Source organism: Magnolia sinica, chromosome 8 (genome assembly GCF_029962835.1).
Source record: "Magnolia sinica isolate HGM2019 chromosome 8, MsV1, whole genome shotgun sequence".
NCBI lineage: Eukaryota > Viridiplantae > Streptophyta > Magnoliopsida > Magnoliales > Magnoliaceae > Magnolia > Magnolia sinica.
In genome coordinates, this window is record NC_080580.1 from 60,355,633 (window position 1) to 60,367,430 (window position 11,798).

At 38.8% G+C, this 11,798-nt stretch overlaps 1 protein-coding gene across 1 annotated transcript in view; it reads left to right on the forward strand.

Moving 5' to 3' along the window:
* The window catches only part of LOC131253361 (transcription factor bHLH30-like), a 47,697-nt gene extending 36,570 nt beyond the window's left edge, over positions 1–11,127 (forward strand). Inside the window, exon 2 of the mRNA XM_058254331.1 lies at positions 10,563–11,127. Coding sequence (XP_058110314.1) covers positions 10,563–11,015 — 453 coding nt within the window. The 3' untranslated portion in view covers positions 11,016–11,127. The remainder of the gene's footprint in view (positions 1–10,562) is intronic.
* Positions 11,128–11,798: the final 671 nt, after the last annotated feature.

Sequence of the window (11,798 nt, forward strand, 5' to 3'; positions counted from 1 at the left end):
CAAGTTTACCAACATCCTATCGAGCCTAGCCCATCTCTAGCTATCTCTGGCACTGTTGTTACACCAGGTGAATTTGGGTCCTGAGCACCCTACATCCAAAAGGCATATGTCATTAATCGCATCCCCAAGCTCTTCCATAGCCTGGAGATCAATCATGTTACCACCTAGCCTCTCCTCTGTAATTAGTGTGACATTGAAGTCCCCACTCACCAGCCATGGACCTGAAAGCGACCTCTAAGTGGCTCTAATATCTTCCCACAGAATGTTCTTGGTACCCTTGTCACAACTAGCATAAATCATCGATATGAAAGCCATTAGCTGAGTGTCTTTCAGGATAACTTTGACCATGCACATTTCCTAGATTCCGAGATAGTCGATACTTGCAAGAAGTCGTTGAATAAAATCCATATTTTTCCTTCAGAAGCTTTCTCCATGATAAAATTTTGGAATCTGATCTTTACAACTATCAGCCTTAATCCTGATTCTCTCAACACGAGTTCCTGGAGAAGCAGAATTCCCATGCTATAGTGTCGAACAAGGTGCTTCAACTGCCTCATTGTTAGGGCGTTACCAACTCCCCCCATGTTCCAAGATAACATGCTAGTCATAGGATACCCAACCAGAAAGATCAGCCCTATTCATATGCATTGTCTGCCTTTGGCTCACCCTTCTCATAACCACTGTCCTTATCCCTTTGCCTCTGTCATTTTTGGGACTTTTTACGAGTTCTAGTTTAGCTGTTGGGTCAGCAGAGGATTGCTCTTGCTCATAAGTATTAGGGTGAGTTCTCATCACACATATCTACCCAGAGGTTCAGCTGGTGTTGATCCAATCTAGCTTCGTTATCCAGCATGGTATGTATCTGGATCACCAGTTGAGTTTTTTTGCAAGATGTTGATGAAGGTTGTTGGGCAAGGAATTCAAACTCAATGCAGTTTGCTCCTTACGAGTGGGCCCTGTGAGAAAAAGTGCAATCATGATTTCCTTGTGTTTGGATGATTTGAGCCTTGACTTCATCGGCTAGAGAGAAGGAAAGGAGGTTGGTGTTGTAACGCTGGAGGTTAGCTCTGTTTGAGTATTACGTTGATAGTCTTTGAATGGTGGGTACATATCCTTCTCAAACCGTATTTTCTCTGCGGGCCTGGAAGGTGTGGCCAAAAGCGTTAATGGCCTCTGGAACAATTTGAGACTCCCTACAATTTAGAGATGTTACAACCCGCTCTACTGACTAGATAACTGACAAAAGGATCCCAATGTTGCAATTGGGAGTGTTTTGATTGTATTGAATTGTGGGCTAACCTTCCGTGAGAGGATTACTTCTCATCGTTGTGCAAGATTGTTCTGAGTAATTCCCCTCGATTTGGCTGTTTTGACATTCTTCCTGAGCATTCTGTTGTTGTCTCTATTCATCAACATTAGAGTGGGAAGCTTGTGTGGCATCTGTTGCTGCTGCTGGATCATTTTATCGAGCAGTGGGTGAGCTATCCAATATAGGTTATGGGGCATTTTGTCAAGTAGTGAGGGACTATCTATTAAAACGATAGGGTCATTTCGTTGAACAATTGTTAAACCTTCCCGTGGCCATCTCGAGTCGTTAGCTCGAATGCTCTCCTTTTCTCTATAGTCTTCATGTTATTACACCTGTTGTTTCCCAAAAGCTCTAATTGCCCACTGCTTCGTTCCTTCTTTACATCATGGTTTAGAGGGTAGATTTTCCTTCTACTTCTTTCCTGGCTGAGATAGAGAGGCTGGTTAGAAATAAGAGGTAATCGGAAATGATTTCCCTTCTACAACCAAGTTCAGGATCATGAATGTTGGGGTGTCCGAGAGAGGAATGATTTTAGCTCTAGTAAAACAGAGCAACGAGCCATCTAGAGTATGTTTCTCAATTTCAATCACTGACCCAAAACTCTTATGTTATATGACTGATAGTTTGTTCACACTAAGCATGGAAGGGAGTGCCCTCAAATTGGATCCAAGCACCTCTGCTCGATACCGCCATAAATGGATCCCACGTCCTGACATTGAAGATTGACATCTTTTGTTGTAGGCATCCATCTCTTGCAAAGGCGGTTGATGCTTATCTATATTTGAAGATGAAGTGGAAGCTTGAGTCTGACATTTTACAAATGTCGACACTCGTGGCATGAAATGACGAGGAGCGCAGGGCCTCAAGAATAGAGTCAATTGTCACACCTGGCTTCTATGATTCCCCAATCAGAGAATTGGCCAATTCCACTCTCCATATATTAGAAATCTACTTGGGGACAATAATCTATGAATTTTTTAGGTATAGAGAGCGGCCCGGCCTAACCACATCGGCACAGGACATTGTCTCAGGACGGATTCTACCCCTCTCTACAGTCGGAGCAACCTTCGGAGTACTATTATCGAGGGTGTGAACAGTTTTGTTAGGGTGAGATTCTATCTAAGCCGACCTTGACTTTATGATGTTATTCTTTATTGGGAGTGACATAACATGGGCTCATACATCAGGTTCCCGTGATTCCCTCCATTGGGCAATCCTAATCGTCATCTTACGTCCTCCTAGGGCATGGAGGGGATAAAGACATCCGTTAGCTTCCCAAATTGTTCGAATCTGGACCTAACCTAATATCTTTGATCTTACAGGTTAAGGTAGGCATCACATATGTGGAAATCAAAGTTTTCAATGGGTTTTTTCATTTATTTTTAAGAAAAGCACTACTTATTTGTTTATATAGGTCAGTGATAGCAAGCATCATAGTATTGCATGTATGTGACCCCTTAGGTTTGCACTCGATCCGACCAAGCTTTTGTAGTAGGAATGATTGGGAGATAAATGGTGAATCTAAATATGGATCCACAAAAAGTTAAGAAATAAAGTGACACAATGTTGACAAAGAACCAAGAATTTATACTCACATATATATAGAATGATCGGTTAAAACTAATTGGATATATAAATTCAGTTGGATGCCTTATCAGGACATGGAAACATTAGGATTCGTTCATGTTGACCCTGTAAGATGCAATGTGGAAGATTAAAATACAGATGCTTACAGTTTATCCATCATCAAAGATAAGGTTATTGCCTACTAGGAAGTCAAAAGTTAAGCATTATGGTACAATGTTCTTCTCCAATAACAATAAGGATTCATCTAAGTTAATGATATTTACTTGATGTTCCTTTTTGAAAAGATATCATTTAGAAACTTTAGGTGATTCTAGATCTCTATACACCTACTAATCAAAGTATCACCTCCTTGTGGGATGTTTAGATCAGCGGGAGTTTATGTAAATAGAGATTATAGTGGTGTACACATTCCATCTTTTTTCAAGTTCAGTTGACAATTTTGATTATATTTTCTTCATTTTTATTTCATTCTATGTACATGCATAAATTAAATGGATAGAATGGTTTTGATTTTATATAAATGATAAAGCATCTCTTAGTGAAGAGTATAGAACTACTTAAAAATAAGCTTGTGCGACCACACTTGGCATGTAATTTTCATCTCATACATTCACGTGAAAGGATTCATGTCATTTGGAATGCTCATATATATGATCATTATGGGCCCTAGTTTGATCAATGTTATGACTACTTTCATGGTCCCCGCATTAGTAATCTCAATGGATTAAATTATTCAGGGTATTGCTTACGGTATATCTAGTAAGAAAAGGTTGGAGTTCATAAAGTATATACTATATTACCTAATCTATTATATATCCTGATGCCACATGTGATTCAAGTGAGAAAATGTTAAAATTTTTCTTAAGGTGGGCCACGTGTCACCCGCATTACGATGACAGATTGAAACAGTTTAGATTCATATAATGAGCATCCAGTGGGGCTTACATGATTGTGGTTGTACACATTTATTATAGGCCCTATAATTATCTTTTTATCTTTGCATGCGAAGAGAGTAGAAATGCATGGACTCTATATCTTTACGGTGGGTTATCAAGATATGAAGAAATGGAAGTCAGTGATGGGTAGACCTCTCCACCAACAGCTCTACTTATACACTCTCAATCTCCATCATTACTTATATGCCGAGCAAACCCTAGGATCCTAAACAGGTATATAATAACGAGGATGAAGATCCAGGGAGCATCAAGTCATTATTCCCCAAACTTGGGGAGATTTTCTATTTTCTTATGATTTGATGGCTGTATAAGCCAGAGCTTTTCTTGGCTTTACAAAGCCTTAGATTTGAACTCACTGGACACACGTAAGAAATGAGAAGAGAAACTTTGCTATTTTACTATTGCTTACAAGCTGACTGACTTGATGACAAACAGACTATAAGAGCTCCCTTATATAGATATTTTCAACCAAGGTGAAAAGACAAAAATGCCCTTTTAAATTACACTATAGGGGCATGGTACTAACTACTGTAACAAACACCAAAACAAAATTTAAAAGATTTTTGCATATGGAACTGATCAGCCGCATGGAGGAATTCACCTGTTGCTGGAAACTTCCTCCAACATTTACTTTCCTTGAGAATCCAATGGGATTGATTTGGACTTCCAACACTCCCCTTCAAACAAAAACCGACTTCATTCCGAGTATCGTTCTTAGTCGTTTGAATGCATCTGTCGGCAATGCTTTTGTGAAAATATCCGCCACCTGTTTCGTATTATGATAATACTCTAATTTTATCGTTGCCTGCTTCACATGATCTCTTAGAAAATGATATCGGGTATCAATGTGTTTGCTTCTTACATGTTGCACTAGATGTTTTGGCTAGTTCGATTGCCGACTTGCTATCCACATATATGACTATGGATTCTTCCTATGGATGCTTCAACTCCTTTAGCAGGTTTCTCAACTAAATTTCCTTACAGATAGTGGATGATGCTGCCACGTACTCTGCTTCACATGTGGACAAGGCGACCACACTCAGCTTCTTCGAATTCCATGTGAAAGCAGTCGTTCCGAGATAGAATACATAGCCAGTGGTGCTATTTCTTTCATCTTGGTCACCTCTCCAATCACTGTCTGAGTATCCATACAGTATTGCTTCATCATTGTATGGATAGAAAATATCGAATTCCATTGTTCCTTTGACGTACCTGAAGATTCTTTTTGCGGCTAGCCAATGTGATTCTTTTGGTGCTTCCATGTACCTACTTAGAAGCCCAACACTGTAGGCGATATCTGGCCTTGTGATTGTGAGGTACCTTAGGCTTCAAATTAGACTCTTGAACATAGTCAAGTGAACACTTCTTCCTTCTCCGTCTTTTGTCAATTTTAAGCTCGTTGCTACATGCGTGTTTACGGCATTGCAATCGGCCATCTTGAACTTTTCAAGCAATTCCTTGGCATACTTCTTCTGAGATATATAGATACTACCATATTGTTGCTTCACTTAAATGCCCAGAAAAAAGGACATCAAATCTCTGTCGGTCATCTCGAACTCCTTAAACATGGCATTCTTGAATTTATCAAACATCGGTCGGCTATTTCCTATAAACAACAAATCATCAACATATAGGCATGCTGTAAGCATATCGCCATGAGCATTCTTCTTGATGTAAACTGCATGCTTATATGGACATTAGGCGAAGCTGTTTTCTTGAAGATAGTTGTCGATGCGTGTATTTCAAGCACGTGAAGCTTGTTTTAACCCATAGAGGGCTTTCTTCAGTCGAAACACCTTGTGTTCCTCTCCTTGCATAACAAAGCCTTCAGGCTGGTCAACATAGACCTCTTCTTTTAAAATTCCATTCAGGAATGTATATTTCACATCTAGTTAGTAGATCATCCAACTGGGATGGGCTGCAAGGGAGATAATCATCCTCACAGTGTCAAGGCGAGCAACGGGAGTGAAGACTTCTTCATAATCCACCCCGTACTTCTGTTTGTAGCCCTTTACTACGAGCCTTGCCTTGTAGTGATCGATCTCACCATCAGCATTTCTCTTGATCTTGTACACCCATTTGACGCCAATAGTTTTCTGGCCATTAGGAAGCGTAGTCAATTCCCATGTGTCATTTTTCTCAATGGCATATATGTCTTCTTTCATAACAATTCTCGAACATTCTTCTTTTATGGCCTCCTAAAACTTTAGAGGCTCATGATCTGCATACAGGCAGAAAAGATTGACCTCTTCAGTTTGCTTATAGATGTCGCTTAAGCTTTCATTTTTATAGGTGTCATGGGTGAGGACGAGCTGACCGAATTTTGACTTGATGGAGTGCTTTTAGGAGTGATGGAATGTACTCCTGAACTTCTGTGTACTGATGATGTAGCCGAAGAAGGTGTTGCGGGCATTTACACTTGACACTTATGCCTTTCTTCATGTTCTTCTATTTCGACTTGAATATCTTCGGTCAATTCTTCATCGATCCATTTCCAAGCTTCTTCATCACTAAAGTCCACATCTTTACTCACCACTACTTTATTGGTTAGTGGATTGTAGAGCTTATATGCTTTAGATCCTTCACTGTATCCGATGAAGATGCATTTTTCACCCCGATCATCAAGCTTCCTTCTTTTTGCTTCTACAACTTGAGCATAGGCAACACACCCAAAAATCCTTATGTGCGCCACTCTCGATTTGTAGCCACTCCATGCCTCCTGTAGTGTCATGTTTCTAACGTTCTTGGTTGGACACCAATTGAGTAGGTAGGCAGTACATGCAACTATCTCTGCCCAGAAGCTCTTTGGTAGGCCTTTCTCTTTGAGCATGGTTCTTGTCATGTCGAGGATGGTGTGGTTATTTCGTTCCGCAATGTCATTCTGCTGTGGTGTGTAGGCTGCAATGTGTTGTTGCTTGATGCCTTGTTCCTTGCAAAAATCTTGAAATGCATTTGAGGTGTACTCTCCACCTCTGTCAGATCCAAGTACTTTAATTTTGTGACCACTTTTAACTTCAACACGAGCTTTGAAAATTTTAAAGATAGTGAAAGTAGAAGATTTTTATTTGATGTAATACACCCAAAGTTTTCTGATGAAATCATCAATGAATGTAATAGAGTATTTATTACCTCCAAGAGAGGATATTTCAAGTGGTCCGCAAATATCAGTGTGAACCAATTGAAGTGGTTCCTTTGCTCTTCTAGATACTCCTCTTGGAAAGGAGTTCCTTTGTTGCTTGCCGAGTGTACATGCCTCACACACATGTTCTAGAGCTTCAATAGCTAGCAAGCCATGCACCATGCTTGATGATGATAAGAGTTTGAGGCCACTGAAATGGAGATGCGCAAAGCGAAGATGTCATCTCCATGAATCATTCTTCACAAGTCCATAGAAACACTCCTCAGCCTTTGTGTTAATATGAAATGGAAACATGCGATTCTTTGCCATTTAGACTTGAGCCACAAGTCTCCTGTGAGCATTTCTTATAAAGAAAGAATAGTTCTCCATATGTATGACATACCCCTTCTCAAGGAGTTGGCCGATACTGGGGATGTTATTTTTTATGTTTGGTACGTAATACACATTAGAGATGTAATTTGGCTCGCCATTCTTCTGATAGATTTTAACTTTTCCTTTCCCTATCACGGGTACCTTTGATGAGTTGCCAAAACTCACGTTGCCACAAACTCTTTCTGTGAGTTCCACAAATAGTTCTTTGTTACCACTCATGTGGTTGCTTGCACCAGTGTCCAGATACCACACATCTGGTCATTCGCATGCCTTTTCTTGTGCGAGGAGTGTGAAGTCTTCTTGTCATGGTGCGATGCTTCAGCATAGTTGGATCGTTCATCTTGATACACTTTGCTCCAACACTCATACGCATAATGGTCGAATTTCTTGCAATTGTGGCATTGAACGTTCTTTGTGTTTCCACGACCACGTATGAACCGGCCTCTACCATTTCCTCTTCTACGGAAACTGGTAGGCTTTTGTTGATTTTGTTGATGGCTTGGATGATATCCACGCCCTCTGCTTATTGCACGATTGCTATTGTCACGGCCGCCTCGTTGTGTATGGTCATTCTTTTGTTCATTTAGAGTCAACTTAAACTCTAAGGCATGTTCAAGCACTAAATTAGTATTCTTTTACATTCGTTGCTCATGCACTTGCAATGATCCCATTAGTTCTTCAATGGACAGTTTTTCCAAGTCCTTTAATTCTTCGATCGCTACAACCACATGCTCAAACTTGGTTGTGAGAGATCGCAGTGTCTTTTTAGTAACATGTATGTCTTCAACTTTTTCACCATTTCTTTTTATATTGTTAATAATAACAATTAGATGTGAGAAGTATTTAGAGATACTTTCACCTTCCTTCATGTGCGCCGCTTCAAACTCGAGTCTTAGTGTTTTAGGAAAGTAAATATTGGAGGAATGCACCTCTGGAAGCTTCCTCCAACATTAACTTTCCTAAAACACTAAGAGTCGAGTTCGAAGTGGCGCACATGAAGGAAGGTGAAAGTATCTCTGACTACTTTTTTCGTCTAATTGTTATTATTAACAATTTAAAAAGAAATAGTAAAAAAGTTGAAGACATACGTGTCATTGAAAAGGCACTGCGATCTCTCACAACCAAGTTTGAGCATGTGATTGTAGCGATCGAAGAATCAAAGGAGGTTTGAAAAAACTGTCTATTGAAGAACTGATGGGATCGTTACAAGTGCATGAGCAACCAATGCAAAAGAATGCTGGTTCAATGCTTGAACATGCCTTAGAGTCTAAGTTGCATATGGGGTTTACCATCTTGTTGGAGCTTAAAACCGGGTTGAAAATGAATGAATCTGGGTTAGAATGTAGAATGATCAAATTGTGTAATAGCTTGTTGGGTTGAGGTATAGAATAGGTTGCTCTCTTCCAAATGAATCAAACCGCTTCCGAGTGAAACGAGTTGTAGCATGTTCATCAATAATCCTCTCACGTGTGAACTAAAGGACAACCTCTTAAGCTTGTTGGGGCAGGATAAGCTTGTTGGGGCAGGATTGGCACCAACCTTGAGCACGAGTATGCATGTAGTCGGTTAATTGGCATTCTGGCAGACTCATCCCTCGAGTTGGGATCATGCGCGCGTGAATGTTAGAGCATAGCATAGTTACCTCCATACAGCGGTAGGGAGTAGAACCCTTTGTAAGCCCTCTCTGTACCTTGGTGATTTCTAAGGTCGGACTAGACATTTTCACAAGAAATAGATGAAAAACACTGTAAAATGTAAAAAACACTTCAGATGGTTTATTTTTTAATACAAACAGAATTTGCAATGTACAGGAATAATCCATGTTGGAAAGCTCACTGCACTTGCCAACCCAACCAATTCACTTGCATCCAATGCCAACTTACTCCAAAAAGAAATAATAATAATAAATATAATGGAAGCTCACCAATAATTAGTCCTAGCGTGCCACCAAAATTTTCAACTTTAAAATTTTGACAATTTTTGTTCCCCTTTTCCTTTGGGACCTGTGTTGGATTGATAGAAGGAAAAGGAAATGAAATATTCTTCCCATGAAACTCACATTCCATTGCTTGTTATGACTTTCTTTGTGGAAATTTATTAGAAACACCGCTTTTCACTTCATATCTTTGTATGAAAAATATACACGTTCATCCTTAATAAATACATTTTTCCGCGATGGAAAGAAAATAGATTTCTCAAGGGTTAAGCCCAAATGTGCAAACATCCATCTTCATTCACTTCGCATGTGCTCCATGTGCCAATTATGTCTATGCCACATTTGCCAAGTACCACGTCACAGCATCCATCTTCTCTTGCCCCCCACATGTGCAAAGCATCCCACATGTGTCATCATTCATCTTCTCTTGCACACCACATGTGCTAATGCACCACATGTACCACCACTCATTTTCTCTTGCACCCCAAATGTGTAAAGTATTTCACATGTGCACAAATGATATCATTCATCTTCAATTGCTCCGAAACTGCCAATGGTGCCAATGTGCACAAGTGGTATATCATCCAACTTCAAGTGCCCATATGTCAAGTTTGCAAATGCATTTCTTATGCCACATGTACCCGTATGACTTCAAACACTTCAAATGTATTATGTGTTCCACAACTTAGCTTCAAAAGCCCGCATATGTCACATATGCCACATGTACCACCATCCAAGTTCAAGCATTCCACATGTGCCATGTGCTAAGTAACACATGCTAGTGACTAATTAGAAATGTTTTTTCCCATGACAATTACTTATTTATTTATTTACAAAACAACAAATTTGAAATGTATTCCTTAATTAATAGAAAAATCTTGTTTAAATTTTATTTATTTATTTATATTAATTTTTTTTAATTTTTTTTTTAAAAAAGGAACAAAGAAGAAGAAGGAAAAAAAAAAAAAAAAACTTCCTTTCATACAGTATCTTGAAAATAAGATTTCTCAAGAAACAATATTTGTTTTCTTATGCCTTTGATTAATTCAACCATGCCCTTAGAAAGTAATATATATATATATATATATATATATATATATATATATATATATATATATATATATTTGTGTGTGTGTGTGTGTGTGTGTGTGTGTGTGTGTGTGTGTGTGTGGTTAAAATGGGCTTCTTACAGTTGTTTGTAGCTGATCATTTCTGTGAAAATTTAAATAAAGATTATCTAAGAAAATAATCATGGTAATGCAGATGGACAAGGCCTCTTTGCTCGGCGCCGTCATAGACCATGTAAAGGATCTGAAGAGAAAAGCATTCGAATTAGGCCAAAGCCTTATAATGCCAACAGAAGTGGACGAAGTGACAGTTGAATGTAACGAAAATGGCAACAACAAAATCAAGAACAAGGAAAGCATCATCATAAGGGTTTCTTTCTGTTGCAATGACCGGCCAGAGTTGTTTGCGGACCTCAGTCAAGCATTAGATAGCCTACAACTTAGAACAGTTAGAGCAGATATTGTTACATTGGGTGGGAGAGTGAGAAATGTTCTTATCTTGTCTGCAAAGGATAGTGAAGAGATTGTATGCCTTAGTTCTCTCAAGGATTCTCTAAAAGCAGTTTTGGGTTGGGTTGCTTTGCCAAGAATGTCATCCCCAGGTACCAGCACCAACAAAAAGCAATGTGTTTCAAATCCATTTACCTGAATTAATCTTCGTATTTTTCTTCCTTCCTTCCTTTATTTATTTATTTATTTATATATAATTTAAACTAATCTTTGTATGCTTTTCTCTTTACATATTACTTAGGATTTTGTAACTTTTTTTTTTCTCTTTTCCTGACATTGCTCATATTTAATTGTTTGTCTAAAATTCGTAACAATGTTTTTAGCTTATCATATAAAAAAGTGAGAAAAACTTGCAAGGGCATGTTTGGGTGACATCCAAAAATCATTTAGTTTTTCTGCATGACATGAATGAAAAGTGTGAGGCATGTTGGAATCTCTATGGATGGTTTGTTACAGTAAATGACTGCTCAAGGAATGCCATATTTTTTACGGTCAAATGAAAGATTAAAAAAATATATATTAATAAAGGGGATTCTTTTATGATAATTAATTAATTTGTTAAAAGAGAAAGAAGAACCCCTGAAAGGATATTGCAACAATTGTCCTTAATTATAAGGAAAAGCTGGGAATTTTTTCCAGAGTGAGAGTTACCTCTCCATGTTAATGGATAGATTTTCCACCGCCATTTTATTAAGCTTTGCGGAGATAGATGTGAGAAACTCCTGCCCAGGCCGGCGCCTAAAATAAATGTCTTTTATGGGGAAAATTAGTATACACCCTCTTAAAATCTGACAATTGTACGTACCCCTAGAGCTCTCTCTCTCTCTCTCTCTCTCTCTCTCAGCTGCCTTGAGTTTTTCTGTCAATTCTCGTTCTAGTTATTTCTGTGTAATGAGCATTTGCCGCATATTGTTAAATCAGA